Source organism: Aphelocoma coerulescens, chromosome 5 (assembly GCF_041296385.1).
Source record: "Aphelocoma coerulescens isolate FSJ_1873_10779 chromosome 5, UR_Acoe_1.0, whole genome shotgun sequence".
Lineage (NCBI taxonomy): Eukaryota > Metazoa > Chordata > Aves > Passeriformes > Corvidae > Aphelocoma > Aphelocoma coerulescens.
In genome coordinates this window covers 21845141-21865781 of record NC_091019.1, presented here as the reverse complement: position 1 = coordinate 21865781, position 20641 = coordinate 21845141, and the positions used below count along the sequence as shown (strand labels likewise).

Sequence of the window (20641 nt, the reverse complement as noted above, 5' to 3'; positions counted from 1 at the left end):
CCTGTTGCAGGGTGTATTAGGAGTGCCTGCACTGTAAGGCCTGTTAAAATTTGTTACCTCTGCACCTGCAGTCTGCTGAGACTGAAAACTACACCTTCTGCATGTGCTTTCTGCTGAAGTGAACATGAACAACAATACTCGTTCTTTCATTCTGTCTGCCATTAAAATTAAATTATCACATTCTAAGCTGCCTCCTGGGAGAGGCAATGAGAAACATACCTAAAAATGCCTCTTCTGGTATGTTCTAGAAAACAGTTTTTCTAGTATACTGTGTATACTACTTGCCTTTTTTTTTTTCCTTTCTGGTTGACCCTCTTGGATCAGATGCTGCTGCGTCTTTAAGGGAAGAAATCTTACTTATTCAATATAGGCAGTAGTTTGGTAACAGTATAACCTCTTGTTAGTGTCCTTTCATTCCTGTGCAAGAGGGGTGATGCCAAAAGGTCGTTCAGCACAGGCAGGGAGGGATGCTGCACCAGGAATTTGACTCAGGAAGTGTTTTGCCACCGTGTTTGTCTCAGAGGTGACCTTCAGTACTGTTTTTGGGACATAACCCTGGCCCTACCATCTGGCCAGAGGTGCTTGGGTTCTTGAGAGCTGCTCTGAGGTTGGATGGAGAAAGAGAGGGTGGGGTTCCCTGGCAGAGCGCAGGGAGGTGGGAGTGACACAAGAGGAGGAAGCGAAAGGGGAGGCGAGTGCCCGGAGGATCCAGGTGGTGCCACGCTGCAGGGTCATGGCCCAGCCCAGAGCCTGTGAGTAGCTGCCCTGGCTCTTCACTGCTCTGGGTCAGTGGTGGTGGGAGTCCTTTGGCTTGTCCCTCATGGAGAGACTGGGCATTTGGGAGAGGGCAAAGGCTTGCTTTCCTGCTGGGCTTGGAGCATGTCCCACGTTTCAGTGGTGATGCTGAGAAATGATGATGAGTCAGTCCTGAGCGGGGTGCATTGCATAAGGGGATGCCATGCTTGGTGTCACGGGAGGAAGTGAAACGAGAGAGGAAAGCAAATCTAACCATGTTTTGCTTTGGTATCATGTGATCCCCATCCTGCTGGCGCTCTCCTTGCCTGCAGATCTCTCTGCTCTAAACAGGGTACCCTCTGTTTGGGGATGTTCTCAGCCATCACTGAGTCCCTGCCTGTGTGCCCTGTCCTTTGGGGAACCCCACCGTCCCTGTGTTATTCCCCCAGTCTCCGAGGGCTGGGAGCATCTCTGCAGGGAATCACAGCGTCATCTGGAGGGGAGAGGATGTGAAAGAGGAAGTGTCTGAACTCGCTGGCCCTGGCCTCAGTGAGTGCATCCGTGGAGCTGTGGTCAAGAGCTGAGTGGGCTGGGCGACTTATTTGGGAAGTAGCTGTCCTGACATCGGCTCTGCCCGCCCAGCCTACTGCTGGGATTAGAAAACTCCCAGTTTTGGGGTAGATGCATCTGTGCCTGGAGCTCTTGCAGGGCTCAAAGCATGAGAACAAATCTGTTAAGGTGACACTTGGGCTGCGGGTCAGCATCTGATGGGAACTGTTCCTGTGTCTTCAGTCCCAGCCAAGATCCTCAGCTTCAGTTCCTCTCTTGGGAGGACACAGGGACTGGTCAAGCAGTAATTGTGGTTGCAGTATTCAACCAGCTCCTCTGCTTTTTCTTGCTGGCCAAAATAATCCCAAAGTCATGCAAAAAAAAAAAAAAGAAAGAATGGTCTGCATTCCAAAGCATCAAAGTCTCTTTTAACCACCTTCCCTGTCCCATATGTCCAGGTCAGGAGCAGGAGGACAGATTTCGTGAAGTGAATCTCTCTACCCAGAGGCTGCGTGTGCTCCCGCCTGCAGTCCTGAGCAATTCCATGCTGGAGAGCCTTGACCTCGACAGGAACAAGCTCAGGAGCATCACCGGCATTTCTAAGCTTTGCAACCTCAAGAAGCTGATACTGTCCAAGAATGAGTTTGTGGATTTCCCCAGTGAAATCCAGAGCCTGGTCTGTTTGGAGAGGCTTGAGCTGAATCAGAACCAAATCCGGATCATCCCAGAGGGAGTTTTCTCCCATCTCCCCAGGCTTAAGCACTTGCGGCTGAACAACAATCGTCTCTGTGCCCTCCCCAGGGACCTGGCAGCTTGTCAAGGCAGCCTTCAGTACCTCAACATCTCCAACAACCTGTTCCGGACCTTCCCGCAGCCTGTCCTGCAGCTGGCACACTTACAGGAGTTCCATGTGCAGAATAATGCCCTTCGCCAGCTCCCCAAGGAGCTCTTCCAGGGACAATCCCTGAAAGTGTTTAAGGCCAGTGGGAATCCCCTCCGGGAGCCACCCAGTGAAGTGTGTGCTGGTGGCATTCAGCAGATCCAAAATTACTTCAACCAGCTTCAGCATGGTTTGGGGCAGGAGGACAAGAGGGTCAAGACCCTGTTCTTGGGGGCTTCACTGGCGGGGAAGTCCACCATCTGCAGAAGCCTGAAGCAAGGGCAATCCAAACTGGTTCCCAAGGAAGAACGAACAGTTGGCATAGAGATCAGTGAGTTCCAGATCAAGGACTTCACGTTTCTCTTCTGGGACTTTGCCGGCCAGCTGGAATACTACGTGACTCACCACGTGTTCATCACCCCACAGGCGCTCGTCATCCTTGTCATCAATCTTCACATGTAAGTGCTTAGCTGGTTTGGATTCCAAGTAGACCAGGGAAACTAAAAAGGAGCTGGGGAAACTTTGCACTGCACGAATTCACACCATTTCCATTGGGCCTTGAGGCCTGGTCTTTGCACCACTGGCATAGCTGGCTCTCCCCCTCCCCCTTTTTGCAGATCAATCTTTTAATCCACCAGGTGTGTCATCACCTTGCCAAAGGCCTCTGTTTGGAGGGGTTGAATAAGCACCAACTCCTTACGTGACAACTGAACCCCTTCTGAACAGACTTGCTCTCTGCAAAAAGCAAATCCCTACAATCCCTTCTATATCCTGTGGTGTTCCCTGAACATGGAGGGAGCATCAGGCTTGGGTTTTGTGCTACAGAGGGATGCTCCCATTCACAGCAGGGATTGACTCTGCTATACCCCATAGCTTAAGGATGGGGAACTGAAGGATGAGCTTGGATACAGTCCATGTCAGCTTCTGAGTTCTGAGCTCTTCTCCAGCGAGCTCCTGGGACAGCACGGAGTGTGTGGTCAGGCCTGCACTGGTGGAGGTTGGCTGGAGATCCAGAGGGTAAGATGTGAATTTGGGATTTTCTTTTTCTCCCTCCCCAGGTACCAAACTAATGACAAAACTTTCAAGGAGCTTGTTGGTTTCTGGATCAACAACCTGTCCATGCGAGTGCCAAACTCGGTGGTGCTTCCTGTGGGAACCCATGTGGACTGCTGCCAGGAGCAGGAGGTAGCAGAGAAGACACATGACATCATGGCCAGGATCACAGCCATGCTGGCAGAGAGAAAAAGCAACCTTGCTCACTTCATCAACAACCTGGAGGGCAGTGAGGAGCCCAAGTTTTACGTGGACCAGTGGGAGAGGCTGAAAGAGATGGAGAGCTGCACATTAACCGTAGGGCTGAGATTGTCCTGGGTTCTGGCTGGCTGAGGTCACCCTGTTGTCTCTGGCAGCCCAGGGTGCTACTGGCTAAGGTGGTCTGGTGCAAGTGCATCAGGCCACTACTGCAGCCCCTCCCCAGGCTGGGGTGGACATGGTAACCCCTAGCTGTGACCTGCAGGGGTGTGCAGGGCTGTGACCTGAAGCTGAGCTAGTGGTGTGTTCCACCCTGAGTGACCTCATGGGCATTAGGTCCTCACAAGCTAAAAGACTTCTCTGGGTGTAGTTTTGTCAGGTATGTGCTTCCTCTTTTCCAGATCTTAAATTTAGTTGCTATCAACTGCACGGATCACCATGACATCAAAAAGCTCGAGGCCACTATTTTGGAGCACGTGAAGAATGAGGAGCTCTTCCCCGAGGTCTTCCGAGTGCTGCCGCCCGTCTACAGGCAGGTGGAAGCTGCCATCGTGGATATTGCACGGAGCGAGGAGGTGGCAGACCATGGTGAGTGGTCTGCAACCCTGCCACACCTTTCTGAGAGGAGCTTCTGTCCCGTGCCTGGGACAGGCTCTCTCCAGTGCTGTCCTGAATTTGGGATGGGCTGTCCAGTGCTTGCTGCACCTTCTGGCCCTGTTTGTGTGGCAGTGGGGTTGCTGCTGAAGACCTTGCAGCATTAATACTGAGCAGGCCTGAACAGGCCATGCTGTCTGGTTCCTTGCTTTCCAGTGATGTTTTGCTTTCTCCTCTTTTCCCTGCATAAGCAATTAAAAAACCTTGCAGGGCTCCACAGCTTTAATGCTTCCGTGTGGTTTTCAAATCTACATCCTGCTAACTTTATTTAATGGCCCCTACCTTTCCCTAGACCCTTTTCCATGTCTCCTGCGACTTACCGGGATTAGCAGACAGCTCCAGCCTCTTGCTTATGTACCCAAAGCAGGTACGAACACCACCAGTTCCCAGTGACATCTCTGCCCCCCCTGGCCACTGCAGGATTGGAGAACGAGGAGCAGATGCTTTTCTTCTGTGGAGATAAGCCAGACTTTGTTGCCTGTCTCTCTGCATTGCTGAATGTCAGTCTGAGGTTTAACTGGCAATCTGAGGTTTTCTGGCTGGAAACAAACCTGCTTCCTCAAACAATAATAATAAAAAACCCCCAGTGTTAGCCTCGTTTCTCAGAAAGTTCTGGCAGGCTGTTGCCACTACTGAGCCAAAGCAAGGCTGTGGGGGCTGCAGGGTGGCAGTGGGACAGCTGAGGAGAGGCAGAGCATTTTTGGTCACAGTCACAGAGCATCACTCTGATCCTAGTTACTTCCCCAGGGATGGCATAGGTGATGTGGGATGCTGCTAGTGTTTGTTGGCTCTCTGAAGCATCTACCTTGGAATGCTGTGTCTGAGATGCATGCTGAGCTCCTGCATCTCCCTCTAGGCATGATGGACCTCCAGTACCTACTCAGCAAACTCTCCCAGCACAAGCACCTGGCCAGCCTGGGCAGAGAGCTCCTCCAGGACGTCTTGCGGTACCTCCACCGCATTGGGCTCGTCGTGTGGTATGAGGAAATCAAGCACTTGGAAAGCACCGTCTTTCTCCAGCCTACCTTTTTAATAACGATGTTCAAGGTGAGCCTGGGGATCAGGACCATCTCCTCTGCAGAGTCCATGCTGCGCTCCTCTCACTGCCACCTCACCTCTCCTTCTCTTCCCGTGCAGCTCCTGGTGCGGTACCGCCTCGTCCAGCAGCTCGAGAGCATCTCTGTGGAGACGCTGATTGGGGAACACGCCACCATCAGAGACAGAGCCAACTGGGTGTGGACCTTCAAGTCAAAGGCAATGCTGTGCCACCAGGCTGTGCGTGCCTTGGTGAAGCACCAGCTCTGTTCAGAAGGGATGTGGGATGTCTTTGAGGAAATCATGGGACACAGGCCTCACAGAGGGAGAGGGAAGCTCTTCAGCCTCCTGGAGCACTTTGAGCTCTGCCTGGAGGTGAAGCACACCGAAGTGCTCAACCCGCAGGCCAGGGAGTTTGTGCCTGGAAAGCCATGGGAGACAACACGGAGCCAAGACGAGTCCTGGTACTTGTTCCCAACCTATCTGAACCAGACAGAGGAAGTGTCTGAGGTGTGGGGAGGAGATCACCCCGAGGACCTCCACATCCGTGCCTACTTCTCACCCGAAATCCCTGAGGGCTTCTTCCAGAGGTAAGCACTGGTTTCCAGCCATCAGTGAGGTTGTGGGATTGAGTTTGCTCGGTGCAGTACCAGGATGACTCTCAGCAAGCCCTTGGCCTAAGCCTGGGAGCCAAGATACCAGGATGGCTTTTCAGCTGTGCTACACATGTGTGGGGCCCTGGGTGAACCCTTGTGATGTTCGCTGCCTGGACGTGAGCAACGGCCACGCTCCTTCTAGTCCACCTTTCATCGGGGAGGGGGGGAATGTGTTTGGCTAATCTGTGCCCATCCAGGCAGGCAGAGGTCTCACAGTCCCACCTGAGAATGTTCTCGTTTCTATGGGTGTTGGAACTATACCAGTTTTTGGAACTTCTGGTTTTCTGGACTTGTGTCTAGAGTTTTATCTGACGGTGGTGTGGTTAAACCCCAACCGGCAACCAGGCACCACAGAGCCACTCACTCACCCTCCCTGGCTGGACTGGGGAGAGAATCAGAAAAGTGAGAAAACTCATGGGTTGAGATTAAGACAGTTTAATAGTTGAATAGTTGAAATAAATTATAACAGTAATAGTGATAATAATATTGTAATGCAAAGGAAATCAGCAAAGAGAGAAATTAAACCCAAGAAGAACAAGTGGTGCAAGTAAAAAAACAATTGTTCAGCACTAACCAACTCATGCCTAGCCTGTTCCCAAGCAGTGGTCCCCCAGTCAGCTTTCCCCAAGGTTTATATGCTGAGAGTGATGCTACCAGCTGTGGGATAACCCTTTGGTCATTTGGGGTCAGCTGTTCTGGCTGTGTCCCCTCCCAGCTTCTTGTGCACCCCCAGCCTCCGCGCTGGCAGGGCAGCCTGAGAACCTGAAGAGTCTTTGACTTGGTGTAAGCCCTGCTCAGCAGCAACTAAAACATCAGTGTGTTATCCACATCATTCTCATCCTAAATCCAAAGCACAGCACTGTACCAGCTACTAGGAAGAAAATTAACCCCATCCCAGATAAAACCAGGACAAGATGGCCAACTCTGGAAGGATCTCTTGGCTTAAGAGGCTGCTCCTGCTGCTTGAGCTTTCAGTAGGGGTCTTCATTTGGTGTCTGCCTCTGTTCTTACTGAAGCTCAGCTCATATTTTCAAGTCCACCTGGTGCCACACTTTCTTGCAACATTAGAGATAAGCTAGGAGGAAAGTGGTGAAAGCCATGGGCAATCTCCTCGCAGGTTCCTGGTGAAAGCTTGCTCCTTCTATTCCACGCACTGGGTGGCGAAGGTGACCTGCCTGCTTGTATGCAATGGCAAACCTCTGCTGATCAAAGAGAATAACCAGAGGGCCTACAGCTACCTGGAGCTCTGCTGCAGAAAGCCATCAGAAAGGACAGGTAAGATCCCTGATCCATATTTCATGACTCCCAACTCCATGTCTCTCCTGAGCTCCACCCCTGCCACCTCCAGCCCTCTGGGAAGTGTCCAAGAAGCCTCTGCCACATATCCTAGTCTGGCCTGGCTCCACCAGCAGTCCACTTACAGATTTCCTCTTTCTCCATGCAATTCTGTTCAGGACTCCTTTAGAGGTATCACATAAAAATGGAAAGTCAAGTTTTCATTCTTGTCATGGAGCAGATGGGTCATCCTTGCCCAGAAGGCCCCAGCCGAGTACAGTCTAAGGCTGGGTCTTCAAGAGATAAGTAAAGGGGCCACCCAAGTTGGGGAGCTCTTCCAACATACCGTTAAATTCCTTATGGTAGCTTGGTTAACTGGAGAAATGGAGCTGGTCCAACAGTTGAGGCCGTGAGCTGGAAGTGATGTGTGGGTCCCCACAGCATCTCCTGGGCTGCTGTGGCTGGGGGCTGTCAGCAAGCACGACATTCTCCTTTTGCTGGAAGGGTTCCAGTTTGCCTGGGACTTCCTCGTGGCAGTTGTGCTCATCATCCAGAAGCTCGCTGAGGAGTGGCCGGGGCTGCATGTGTGTGTGAAGACTCCCTGCCGAACGTCCGGCTGTCCCGCAGAGTTCCTCTGGCCGGACATGGATGGTGCAGGTGCCATGTATGTACATGCTGTGCCCCTCCAAGCGAGGGCAGGACCTGGGTGGTAACTACTGCAATGCTGGTGGGGCTGGTCATCTTCTAAAAGCCACGTGAAATTAGTAATGAAATTCACTGGCACTACAGTGTCCTTCTCCCATAGCAGCTCTCTCCATAGCAGCTCATGTCCCACGTGGTGTTAGCACTTTCTGGTGTGGGAAATTAGAGCATGGAGAGAAAGGTGAAGCAGCTGAGACTCTGGGGCTCAGGCACATGATGGTCACTCTGGACACATGCCCACATGTCCCTGTTTCATGAAGAGCTGAAGGTGCTCAGGCACCCGGGAGGGCAGTGGTTGTCCCACCAGTTGCAGCTGGTCAGGGTGGGAAGAGCAAGCCTCTTCCACTGCCTTGGCATCGTCTTCCATGGGGAGTGCTGAGGGCAGCTCCTGCTCCTTCTCTCCCGGGCTTTTTCCTCCACAGGACAAAGGAAGACATTAAAACCTGTGGAACGTGTGGGCACCGTTTTGGTGCAGAGCTGCTCCTGCCCAAAGGTGAGCCCAGTGTCCTGAGTTAGTGCCACAACAGCACTCAGGGGAAAGAGGGCTGAGGGTTTCCTGGAACTGGGGTGCTAAGGGTGTCCCATTCCCACAGTACCCAGGCAGCTGGAGGAGCCCCTGGCACAGCCCTCTGCTCACTATTACGTGACAAGCTACGGGACCACCACGTTTGGACCTAGCAGCATCCAGGTCACTAGGCAGGTAAGAACACTGCCACCTCCTCTTGCCCAGGGACCAGATGGTCAGGCTCCTGAATCAAGGGGATGCAATTGCTTGCAGCCTGGGGAGGGCACACCCCATCTTCAGGCAGCCCTCTGGTTTCCACACTCCGCCCTGAGATACCACCCCTTCTGCACCTCTGAGCTGAGGTCTGGGTGCTTCATGTTGTAGTTACTGCCTTATTTTTCCAGAACATCTCCATTGAGTGACTCCAGGCCAGTGCTCACCGAAGTACTTTTGTTTAGCAAAAGCCAGGCTGTCCTCAACACATTCTGCTTGCAAGTCATGTTTGTAGCCTTAATGCGTGGAAATAAATGCATTGATAAATGCATCCCTTCAGGTGTGGGAAGTCACCTCATCTACTGAAATTTAAAGGGAAGAAGGCACTGATAAGCTCTCTGATACCAACCCGCCCCTGCCAGCAGGGACTTTGCTGAGACAAGGCTGGGCACGGACCCTGGTGGTTTTGGGGGTAAAGGGGGTAGCGAAGATTTCAGACTGATAGCAGAGGCAGGTGTCCAGGCAACAGCAGCAAGAGCGAACTACGTTTCTATGCATACATATTTTAACTTGGAAAAATTAAGAAAATAAATCTGTAAATTACCACACTCCACAAAAACATACTAGCAGCTGATGGAGGGGAAAAGCAACGTGTGAGCTCCAGGACTGGTCAGTGAAGCTGTCCTTGGGCTGGGGGGTGCTGGTTTGCAGAGGCTGGGATGCCCAGTGGTCCTGCTGCCTGTGCCAGGGCCATGGGGAGTGGGGCACGAGGGGTCAGCCCAGCTGCATGTTGTACTGCTCGATGAGCTCCATGAGGTCGAAGGAGTTGGAGAGCTGCAGGCTGAGGGTGTGGCTGTCGAGGGAGGAGGCTCCCTCCTGCAGCACCTGCTCGTAGTAATACTCGCAGAACTTGGGCACCACCTGCAGCGGCAAAACATTGGGGTTGGGGGCAAGTTAGGGGCAGCTGCCCGATGTGGCTGCAACACCCTGCATAGCCCTGTTCTCCTGGAGTGCAGGGAGGAGATGTCTGGGGCACCCTTTGTCTCCCCCAAACCCTGAGGGTCCCTGTCCCTGGGCAGCTGCCTTCCACACCATCCCACCCAGACCCCAAGTGTCCTCTAGCCCAGGCAGCTGTTCACCCTCGCTCCATGTTTCCCCCGGTCCCCAAGGGTCCCCTCCCTGGTCACACAGCCACCCATGTCTCCAAGGGTCCCCTCCCCTGTCACTCAGTTCCCCCATCTCTCTCAGCCCCCCAGGTCCCCCCTCCTTGGGTATCCAGATATCCATCTGCCCCATATCCTGAGGGTTCCCAAACCCCACACTGAGGGTCTCCCTTCTTGTCCACCCAAGCACTCACCTCCCCTGGCCCCTGAGGCTGTCGCTACCCAGTCCCTGAGGAAACTCCATCACCTCTTCATCACCAGGGAGTCCCCATCCCTAGGCACCCAGAATCCCATCTGCCTCAGTCCCCAAGGGTCCCTCTTCAGGCACCCAGACCCTCCATTTCCCACCCACCTTGACCTCGAGGATCCCCCTCCTCAGGTACCCAGAGTCCCAGCTCCCCTGGCCTCCATGAGTCTCTCCCCTTCCCTGGGCAGCAGTGGGATAGTGGTGGGTTTTGGCTACTGCACCTTGACCAGGATGAGCTTGGACTCCTTAGGCCTGGTCTTGGAGAAGGCCTGCCCAAAGCAGAGGTAGATGGTGAAGTCAGGGGATCGCTGCCTTTGGCCATTGCGGAAGTCCCTCAGCTCTGTGAGGCAAAACAGGGCTCAGTTTTGGGGTGAGCCTGGTGGGACTGGGAGGGTTTGGATGCTTGTAACATCCTGGGGCTGGCTCCCTTGAGCCCCAGAACCAGGCTGGGCAGGAAATAACATAGGGGCAACAGTGTGCCACCCCTACCCACCTGTGCAAAACTCATGGAAGTCAAAGATGGGTGTTTCCTGGTCCCGGCAGAGCAGGTTGGGTGGGGGCTCCTCGACCCCCTCGAGCTGCTGGGACAAGGCCCAGAACACCTTGCACTTCTCCCGGCGGGTGGCAAAGACCTTGTAGGCGCGTTGCTCCAGCTGCAGCCCCGCGACGCCCAGCAGCTCCTCGGTGAGGCGCCGCTGCTTGCTGTCGGCCATGCTGGCGGGGCTGGGGAAGCGCACCACGTGCCAGGGGCACGGGGCCTCCGGCAGACTGGGGGGCTGGTATGTCAGCAGGCAGTGGCTGCCCCCAACCACCTCCCGGTGGAACTCCTTCCCCCGGTAGTAGATGGTGACATCCAGGATGGAGACGATGCCATCTGCACCAGGAAGTGATCAGCAGCTGCATCCTCCAAACTGAAACGTTCTGCCTCTCCAAAGCACCCCCCAAGCATATTTAGTGTTAATAATTGTAATAATTATTTATAGCTATTAATAACCCTCACCTGTGTTATCCAGCAGCAGCCGTGGCTGTGGCACAGGGCTGGCAGCAGGCACGAAGAACGTTGCCTCCGCTGGGTACTGCGTGGGGACCGTGCCCTCTGTCAGGTGGCACGGCAGTGGCATGGCCCCTGCAGCGGGAGACGAGCAGCATCACCATTCGGGATGCAGCAGAGTGGGGGCTGCTTTGGCATGGGGTCCCCATGGCAGCACCCCAGCCTCTTCCCACTCCCTTATGGCATTCCCACAGCCAGGGCCGGATCCTGCTGCACAGCACCCACCTGTCGCTTCTGGTGGCATGAGGCCCGGTGGGTGGTAGGTGTCCAAGGTGGGCTGCTCCACCGGGGGAACCCATTGTGGAAATGTCGTGGGAGGGAAGCAGTTGTTTTGGCTGGGGTCTGCATAAAGCTGGAGCAGGGCGTCCTGGTGAGGCTGGAGCATGACATCCTGGTGGGGACTGTCCCCTGCAGGGAAACCACCTGTGGGAAGGTGCTGGGGTCACCCACCCAGGCAGCCACCCACTCTGTACCCCGTGAGCAGGGCTGGTCTCACCTGTGGGCACCCAGGACTGGGCCAGCGAGCCAAGGTCACGGGGGGAGATGTCACACTGCTGCAGCAGCTCCTCCAGAATCGAGAGCTGTGGGTCAGTAGGTCCTAAGGGGGAGCACAGTGGGTGGGATATCTCACAGCCACAAAAGCAGCCCCAGCTGAGCCTAGCAGGGTGTCCTCCCCAAAAAAAAAGTGTGAGACTAGTGCTTACCTGGGACAGCGATTGCTGAGGCCATGTCTTGGGAGTCATGCTCCAGCTGGAAAGGGAAGCAGATTGGGATCTTAGTGCTGTGGTTGCCAGGCACCCAACTTCCCCCAGCCCGTATTTTGGCCAGGTGCTGGGTTGCAGCTTGGGAGCACCCTAAGGACATGAAGTTGAAATGCCTTCGAGTGGCAGCAGGGATGCCCCTGGCCTGCTGTGCCCACCCAGCTACCTGGAGCTGCTGTTGTGCTGGCTGCTGGTCCACCACAGGTTTAGGAATGCTGGAATCTCCCTCCTTGCTGTGCTGGAGGGTGGCTGAAAGGAGAGCACCAGGAGTGGGAGGTCCTGAGATCTCTCACCCCACCCAACACAACCCCTCCTTGGGGCGAGGCTCACCTGAGATAACGGAGAAGACCTTGTGTGGATCATCACCACGCTTGGAATGGTCATCTTCCAGCTTGAACATCTGGGTGCTGCTCAGGGCACAGCGGAAGTTGGTCTTCCACTTGGCCGGGTCCTCGGAGCCTTCCTCATACCGCCCACTGACCTTTGCCCAGGCCTGGGGGTGCAGGGGGGTGAGCATGGGGTCCTTGGCTCCATGAGCATGGAGGCTTCCAGGGATGACTGATCTTCCCCCACCTTCCCAGCTCCCACATCCCACCCACGCTGAAGACCTCAACTTGCTGCTGGTCACCATCCTATCCTACCCCTCTTGAGGACCCTGAGGGTGCCGCTGGTCACTCGAACCCTCCTACCTGGAAAACCTTGAGTGTACTACGGATCAACCCCATCCCCCACACCTTGAAGACCCAGAGGCTGCTGCTGGTGACCCCCACCCTGCCCATCTTGAGGATCTCCAAGTCGCTGCTGGTGATACTCATCCCACCCACCTTGAAGACCTCCACGTCACTGCTGGTGATGTCCTTCCTGGCGTTGTGTTTCCAGGGGACGCGAAATGTGGTATGGCCAGGGTCGATCCAGCACAGCCCCCGGTAGCTCCCGCTGCTGATGGCGTTCAGCAGCCACTGCCCGAACCGCAGCTTCTGGGCTTCCCTGCGGGCGCGGGACTGTCACCGGGAGGGCCGGGGCCACCCGGGGACGGCGACCCGGGGAGGGCCGGGGGTGCTGGGCGCCGCTTACCCCTCCTTCTCCGGCGCTGCCATGGTGCCCGTTCCGCAGAGCTGCCGTGCCGTGCCGTGCCGTACCGCGCCGGGCGGTGACCTCAACGCGGGGACGGCCGCCTCCTGCCCGATCCTTTATCCGCCCCTCTCGTTTTCCTGGAAATCACGTGTCCCTTCCGAAAGTGAAACTGCCGCTGCTCCCGCGGCGGGGCGGTGCCGCCGCTCCCGGGAGCGCCCGCGGGATGCTCCGGCTGCGGAGACGCCGCTGCGCAGCCCCGCGCAAGCTCCTCCCCAGAGTAGCAATAATTAAAATAAAAAACCGGACCTCAAGCTGAGCGTGGGACATCCGGAGCGCAGGGGGTCAGCCGCACCCGCTCCCGCCGGGGCTTCCCGGGGCTGGAAACCCCCAGCCACGTGCAGATGTTTATTTCAATCCTCCTTCTCCTGGCTGCCTTGGCTTGCACGCTAAGGCCGTGCTGCCAAAACTTACCAACCCATAAAGGCCGAAGTGCTGCGGGCAGCTCTCGGCACCGAAGCAGAGGCGAACCAGCCCATGCCCACCACAGGAGGAGGATCACGGGCAGCAACAGCGCCCGTCCCGCTCTTCCCTGAGCCCTCTGAGCTCTGCGGGGAGCAGTCAAAACAACCCAAACACTCTGAGAGGTTTTTCGAGTTCCTTACCCAAGGACCAGGAAGGGGTGGAGGGGTCAGTGGGGCTGAGGCACGGGACTACAGCTCTTCCCCAATGTGCCGCTTGTTTTTGAGGAAATTTCTTCTTTCCAGGAAGTCCCTACTGTTTACTAGGCACTTTACATGGAGAGTTTTTCAGAACACTGCCTTTTGTTTACCAGGAAGTTTCCCACTTCCTAAAAAATCCCCTGGTGCTTTCCAGAAAATTTCCCAGTCACTTTGAGGCTATGTCCTCCTTGTTTCCTGGGAAATGGCTTTGTTGCTCTCTAGAGTCCTCCATTCCTGTCTACGATTTTTCCCTCTGCTTAGAGGATCTCCATTGCTTTCCTAGGAAATTTCCCCATGACTGTTACTCCCTGGTGAGAGGAAAGCTCACGTCTTCAAAAACAATTGGATGGCTGAAGATGTGGGTGTTCACGTCTTTGACATGCGTCCTCATGTCTCTCCTAAATCTGGGCAGCAGGTTTGTTGCAGAGCCCACAGAGCTTGGCTCCTGACACAGACACGGGTCTGCACAAGCCTGAACCTCGGAGCTTCGGGGTACAGCAGACAGCCCAAGAGAGAAAACCCCGCAGCTGTGTGCCCCGGTGGACTCCCTCCCTTTATTCGAATAAAGCAGCAGGACTCCTCTGTCTCCTTTTTGGACACAAACCTCTGGCATTTGTGGATTTTCCTGACACTGGGAAGCAAGACATTATTTCCCAAGAAATATCATTCATCCTCTCCAGGCAGCTCCCCTTTTGCTATCCACCAATTCCTCCTTTGCATTCTGGGAAATTTCCTCTCTAGGAAATATCACTGTTACTTTCTTCAAAAATGGCACTTCTGCTTTTCAGGAATTTCCCAGGTATTTGAGGAAATTTCCTTCTTGCTTTCTTGGAATTTCCCTCCTTTTATTTCTAGGCTACCCCCCCCCCCCCCCATAGCCTTGTATGAAATTTCCCCATTACTTTCTACAAATTCCCAGAATATTTCCCCCTTTGCTTTCAAGGACTTACCCCAAGTCATCACATGGAAATTCCTACATTGTCTTACAGAAAATTTCCCCTTTGTGATCCAGGATATTTAGCTTTCCAGGATGGTTTCCCTTTGTGTTCCAGGAATTCCCCTTTTGGTTGCCAGGATTTTTCCTTTTGTTTTGCAGGAATTTCCCCCCAGGGTTTTAGGAAATTTCATCCTTCTGTCCCAGGGAATTCCACAAACCAAAACTGACCCAAGCACCTGAACCCAGGACAGGGGCATTTGGCAGATCTAGCAAAATGAATTTAAGGGCTGTGAACACTGTGAAACCCAAAGAGGAGCCAGGAGAGCCAGGTCAGGGTGGGAGCAAGGGACAAGGCTGACATGGACAAGGTACGACTGGAAAGGGCCCAGGGTGGGTGGAGGACCCTCTGCCAGAGGAACAGGTGGGAAGAACAAGGAGTGGTGCTGGCTGATGGCTCCTGCCCCAGGGACAAGCGGCACCCTCGGGGAGGGGAGCAGAGGCGTGTTTATTTACTTTCATTCCTCAATGCTGCAATCAATGCAGAGAGGTTTCAGTTAATAGATGATTAATTAATCTGATGGGAATTCTCCCATTTTAAACTTTTTTTTTTTCTTTTTGCAAGCAGGACCCTGTGCAGCCACAGCCACTATCCCCTGCCACCTTCCCAGGTCCTGCTGACTCCAGGGACATCAGCCTAATTTAGGTCACCAGCTCCTGCACGGTGGAAGAAGAGATTTCAGGAGGAAGAGTCAGTTTTACAAATAAGTTTTTAAAAGCATCCCAAAGGACAAGGAGAGCTTTCCCTGAACCTTAGACATTCACTGCACAAAATTTTCCTCCAAACTTAACCCCACCATACAAACCTGCACTCCACACACATCCCTGCAGCCACAAGTCCCCCAGGTTCAGGGGACAGTCCTTGCAGGCAGAAGACCAAGCTGAAACCCCACAACTTTTATCAGCAGTGTCTCTTTTGGGGACCCTCCCTGTAAATCAAAAAGCAGCAAGGAATGGGGCACCTTAAAGGAAAAAAAATAAATCTTTCTCTTTTAATCCACCCAAGGGAAATCCAGAGCAAGAGCAGCATCACAGCACTACACACAGCACAGACATCTATCATCACCTTTGCACAGATTCCTTCCCAGTTACACAGAGAAGTCATTAAAAGAAAAAAAATATTCACATATGCAAAGTGACAAGTAACTAATCAGCCACAGAACAACTTCTTCCAAGAGAAAAAGGATGCATCAAGGAAGAAGGCCCTCAACATACAGGTTTCATGAAAACCTAACCCAAGAATGGTCAAACAGGTGGTTTTCTTTTAAACATTAAAAACAAGGATTTTTAAAAATTAATTTAAATACACATTCGAAACACAAACACCAAGCAGGCGCCTGGAGAACAAAGCAATAAAAAGGAATGAAAAGTGAATTCAACCAGTTTAATTTCAACACCAAAGTTGGGTGGATCGCACCAAATGGAATAAATAACGGAGAAGATCACACTGGGTTGGTAGATCTCACACTTAAGACCATTTAAACTAGAATTAATTACACAGCCCAAGAGAGCACTGAACGAGGAATTCCTCTGACAAGTGATATTAGCTGGGGCAGTGTCCCTTTGATAGAGCAGGTTGTAGGTGTGGATTTGCCCCCTGCCACCAACCACCAATCCCCACCCCAGGAGCCAACAGGATGGTGTTGTGATGCAGAGGACTCGCCCCCACAAGTGATGGACACACAAACAGCTCCTTGCTCAGGGAATGGGAACCCTCTGCCTCTTCCACACCCGATGGCTCCAGTCACGCCCAAGGCAAACATCAGAACACAACCAGACCTTGTGCTCTCACCTGGCAGGGTGAGCCCACAGGCACAGCATTTCTGCTGCAGCTCCCCAAGGTTGATCAGCTAGACCTGCAGCCACAGCTTTATCACACTGGGGATGGGCAGGCTGAAGGAATGTAAGTGGTTTCTTGTTGTTTGGTTTTCCCTCCCCACAACCCTGCATTAAAAAAAAAAAACAAAACCCAAACAAAAACCAGAACCAAAATAAAACTAAATAAAACCCCCACAAAACAAAACAAACAAAACAAAAACCAAAACAGACCCCCCCAAAAAACCCAAACAAATAAAACAACAACAAAATAATCCCCAAAAAACACCCCAAAACAAAAGTAACTTGATCCCAAGTTCCTCTCCCTTCCCTGCCTGTAGCCAAGCAGGGAAGCACCTTTGGACATTCATGTGATCCCACAGACATGTTCCCTACAGAGCAGACATCTTATTTCTGCACCTCACCCGGATGTGCCTGTGACACCTAGTTAGGAGGGACATCCCTTTGCTTTAAAACAAAAATAATTACAAAATCAATAGGAACAATCAGAATTCATTTAAGTCCGACTCGTTTTTAAAAAGGGAGAAGGGAGGACTGAAGGTTTTCAGGCCAAGGAACTTGCCAGATCCAGCATCCCCCCCACCCCTGCCTCCAGCAGCAATGAGGTAAGACCCCTTTGTGCAGCATTCACTCTTGACTGGAGGTCAGCAGAGCCAAGGAGGTGCTGAGGGGACACAGCTGCCCCTCCAGCTCCTCCTCAGACAGCTGGTAGCTCCAGGAAGAAAGGGAAACTGAGGTGGATGAGGGTTGAAGTTATTTCTTTCCCATCTCTCCTTCTCCCCAAGACTGAGAGGAGACTTCTGGGTCTGCAAACCCAGTCTGTGCTCACCAGTGTCCTTAACAATGCATATTTAAAACCAAAAAATTGGAAATTAAAAAGAGAGAGAGAGAGAGAGAGAGAGAGAGATGCATAATTAAGTATTGTCCGTGGAAGGAGCGGGAGGGGGCAGGTTCCAGAGGGAGCAGAGAAGGGCCTCTCTCCCTCCCCACGGTTGCCCATCTGGACACCAGGTCCCTTCGCATCCCTGCGCAAACCCTTTGTGCTGTTGCTCTGACATCGATCGACACGGATGGTGAACACGGGGATGAATCCAGCGCTGCAGAGGGCGGGAGGGCACACGCAGCCACTCCAGGGCTAGGCCCGGTGCTTGGGGAGCATGTCCAGCAGGAATTCCGCAATGCCGATGAAGTAGACAACTTGTGCAATGCCAAAGAGAGGAGCAATGACCAGGGCTCGGCAGTAGGCCCCTTTGAAGAAGGCTGTGGGCCCTTCCCTCTGCCAGATCTTCCTGGGGAGAAATGACACAGACAGGTAACTGTCCATCCCGCCCCTCCACCGTGCCAGGAGAACCTTTGGCCATGCCCTGGCTTTCTACCTCCCTCCAGAGACTAATCCCAGGCAAGTGCTGTTGCCTGGCACAACCTCCGCAGCAAATCATCCATCACTGCCCAAGTGCTCTGCAAATGGCCATGCAGAAAATTGCCCCATTCCTACATCTGGCTACATACAGGAGTGTCTGCCTGTGTCTGGAAGCACAGCTAAGACAACCCCATGCTTGCATTGAGAGGTCACCCTGCTCAAATCTCCCCCCTCAGCATGGGACAGAGCCAGATGGCAACAGATTCTGGCTACCACAGAAATACAAAAGCAGAAAAAATCCCTTCATGTTTGGAAGCAACCAGACCATAGTTCAGCAAAGGATCAGAGAGAGGATAATGCAGCTGGAGACAGCTCACTCTGGCAGCACTCCTGCAGACACTGTGCAGAGTAGTCCCAGGAGGGATATGAGACTCCATACTGTAGGATTTCCCAACAGCAGGGCCTTGGGAGAGACTACCACAGCATTGCCTCCCTTTGCAGAAATGAAATCTCAGTGTTATGACTACTGGGGTTTGGACAGAAGTATTTAAATATAAATGGTATGTTTTTCTTGCTCAGTATGGGAAGAAGTTCTCTTTTACAAAACTATATATCTACATCTGCTCATGTATCTATATCTATCTCCAGATAGACTGATAAAAGCACAGGTTCAGAGGGAACACGAAGCAAAGCTGCTGGTTGGGTCTAGAAGCTGCACTTCCTGCCTGGCAGCAGGCAGCAGCAGATGCCAAACACCTGATGTGGTGCCTCTGTCATGAGGAGTCTTACTTGGTGCAGTCCAGGATCCCCGAGTAGGTGTCCTCGTTCACTCCTCTCTGCAAGGACTGCAGCCGCGTTTTGATCACTGGGGAGGAAAGAGAGAAGAGACACTGGTGAGCACTGGGAGCATAGCAGGCAAGAGCCACCCTGAGAGCAATGGCTTTGAAACAGTCAGAATGAGATTACCAAGAATACAGACCATTTTCATACATTTATCAGGGAAAATGAACCCACTCCTTTACAAATGGATAAAAGAAACACAAAGCCACCTAAAATCCAACCCCTCCCCTGTTACAGTGGGGATTCTGTAACACGATGTATCAAACAAGGAGTCCCGTGGAAAAGAAATATCTATGGACCGATTCTTGCTAGATGTTTCAGAGATGTTTATTTCTCCAGCTGCGTGGCTGGGGCACTGCCGTGGAGCTCCTCAATTACGGGACCCGAGGGTCCTTGCCCACGCAGGGGAACACAAAACAACCAATGGGGAACGAGGCTGACCAGGGCCAGGGAAACGCCGTGCCTCCCCCCAGGGCCCCTCTCCCAAGGCTACATGGTGGGGGGGAGGGACCCTGACATTTCACCCATTTTATTTTAAAACAGCTGGATAAACATAACAAGAACAGTTTTAAAACAAAACAAGCCACCCTCCCGAGCCTTTAATGTCCAAACAGATTCTGTGGAAAATCTTAAGGCTGACAGAAGGGAGACAGGACTCTCCGGGCATGCTTTGTGGGGAAACTGAGGCAGGAGAGGGTTTAATTTCTTCCCCTTTTCATCCCTCCCTCGGCATCGGAGAGGAGTTGTAGGGAAAGGGAATTGTATAGGGAAGCCATGGGGTGAAAAACGGATTAGGAATAAACTGGGGATGGGGTAAACTTAGAAAAGGGTTCATACTGGGTATAGGGTAAGAGGGGAAAGTAGGCTGTGGGTAGGGAAGCTGCTGGGATGGATATTGTTTATAATTTTGTGCATAACAGCTGCCTTTGACTGGAATACCTCCAGGCCCAGTAACATTTGCTGCTTGTAAACCCTTCTTTCCTTGCACTATATCAAACTGTACAACTTCCCCATCTCCTACACTTTGCAGGTAATTTTTAGGGTTATTCCTTTTAATGGCAGTTCTATGGATGAATAAATCTTCCCTTATATCATCTCGTGTTATAAATCCATAGCTGTTTTTTACATTGTACCATTTCACAGTTCCTCTGATTTTCGTGGCTACAACTTCTCCTATCACGTGCTTGTGTGTTCGTCGTGGCTGCTGGTCCCGCGTGGCCGCCGCCTCGCTGACTCCGACGTCTCGGTCAGGCCCCCGCGTTGCGGCTGCTCCGCGCCCTCCGAGCGGCGCTGCTCCGGCGCGTGTCTGGGCTCTGCACGGCCCCGCTCCGGCGCGTGTCTGGGCTCTGTGCGGCCCCGCGCTGCCATCGCCGCCGGCCCCACGCCCTGCGAGCGGTTCTGCTCCTCCAACTCCATGCTGCTTTGAGAGTGGCCCTGTTCCAGCTTGGTGCTGCGCGGCTTCTCATGTCACTGTGGAAACCGCCGCTTCTCCCTCCACAGAGCTCTCTGAGCCGTGTGCTCAGAGCGGGTTTCCACGCCAACCCCCGGTTCCTGGCTGCTCATGGGGGCCGCCTTTCTGCTGCACGTGGCCCACGAAACCCGCGGCGCCTGCGACGTCGCTCCCTCACTTGCGGTCGCGCGGGCAGGGACCCCGAGATAGGGATGGGGTCCACAATAAGGTGCGGGCTCCCAAGGGGGCTGGGCACATCCAGCGCAGGCACCTCCACCGGCACAGCTGCCGCGCGGTCTCGGCCATGGGATTACGGCCATCCTCTGCTCTAGGGGTAATGGGACCATATAAATGCTCCTGAAGAGCTTCACCGATTACAACTGATCCACGGAGAGCTTCTGTCGCTAGTCCATGTTTTGTTTGATCCCTTATCCCAGATCTCGTACCAAAAACACTCGAGACTAGTTCCAGGAGGATCAGTATCAAAAAGTAAGTCTCGAGAAATATAGAAGAAATTCCTGAAAAGCTAGTTAAAAAAATGTTCTAGATCTCCCGGAACAAATGCTTTCTTGTTTTGTTTTTCAAGGATTTCTTTAACTTCTAGATACATTTCTTTCTGTGGTTCAGAGAGCCACATTTCCCACGATTCTTCCATAGTCCAGAGAGAATATCCAAACCAAGGTGAGAAGAG

At 53.1% G+C, this 20641-nt stretch overlaps 3 protein-coding genes across 6 annotated transcripts in view; 1 reads left to right on the top strand and 2 right to left on the bottom strand.

The window, feature by feature from the left end:
• Window positions 1-733: 733 nt before the first annotated feature.
• Window positions 734-8734, top strand: LOC138112047 (malignant fibrous histiocytoma-amplified sequence 1 homolog). Its single transcript, XM_069018735.1, has 11 exons — window positions 734-752; window positions 1743-2622; window positions 3223-3514; window positions 3817-4003; window positions 4926-5116; window positions 5207-5694; window positions 6878-7035; window positions 7540-7699; window positions 8160-8230; window positions 8331-8437; window positions 8647-8734. Exons 1-11 carry the CDS (start codon window positions 734-736, stop codon window positions 8662-8664), a joined length of 2571 nt encoding a protein of 856 aa, XP_068874836.1. The 3' UTR covers window positions 8665-8734.
• IRF7 (interferon regulatory factor 7) lies at window positions 8627-13002 on the bottom strand. Its single transcript, XM_069017044.1, has 11 exons — window positions 12752-13002; window positions 12502-12664; window positions 12008-12170; window positions 11844-11926; window positions 11621-11666; window positions 11413-11514; window positions 11142-11339; window positions 10866-10991; window positions 10359-10739; window positions 10087-10205; window positions 8627-9376 (listed from the first exon to the last, which is right to left on the bottom strand). Exons 1-11 carry the CDS (start codon window positions 12772-12774, stop codon window positions 9230-9232), a joined length of 1551 nt encoding a protein of 516 aa, XP_068873145.1. The 5' UTR covers window positions 12775-13002; the 3' UTR covers window positions 8627-9229.
• Window positions 13003-15427: 2425 nt separating this feature from the next.
• SLC25A22 (solute carrier family 25 member 22) overlaps window positions 15428-20641 on the bottom strand; it is a 54850-nt gene continuing 49636 nt past the window's right edge. For all 4 annotated transcript variants that reach the window (XM_069017040.1, XM_069017043.1, XM_069017042.1 and 1 more), the window contains 2 exons: window positions 18450-18525; window positions 15428-17589 (listed from right to left, as the gene is read on the bottom strand). In XM_069017040.1, the coding sequence (XP_068873141.1) occupies window positions 17436-17589; window positions 18450-18525 (230 nt within the window). In that variant the 3' untranslated portion in view covers window positions 15428-17435. The remainder of the gene's footprint in view (window positions 17590-18449; window positions 18526-20641) is intronic.

Coding starts and splice junctions, on each gene's coding strand:
- LOC138112047 (XM_069018735.1), top strand. Junction 3,515..3,816: donor TGGAGAGCTGCACATTAACC/GTAGGGCTGAGA, acceptor CCTCTTTTCCAG/ATCTTAAATTTAGTTGCTAT. Junction 4,004..4,925: donor CGAGGAGGTGGCAGACCATG/GTGAGTGGTCTG, acceptor ATCTCCCTCTAG/GCATGATGGACCTCCAGTAC.
- IRF7 (XM_069017044.1), bottom strand. CDS start 12,774: ATGGCAGCGCCGGAGAAGGAGGG. Junction 11,340..11,412: donor CCAGTCCTGGGTGCCCACAG/GTGAGACCAGCC, acceptor ACCTTCCCACAG/GTGGTTTCCCTGCAGGGGAC. Junction 10,992..11,141: donor CATGCCACCAGAAGCGACAG/GTGGGTGCTGTG, acceptor CTCCCGCTGCAG/GGGCCATGCCACTGCCGTGC.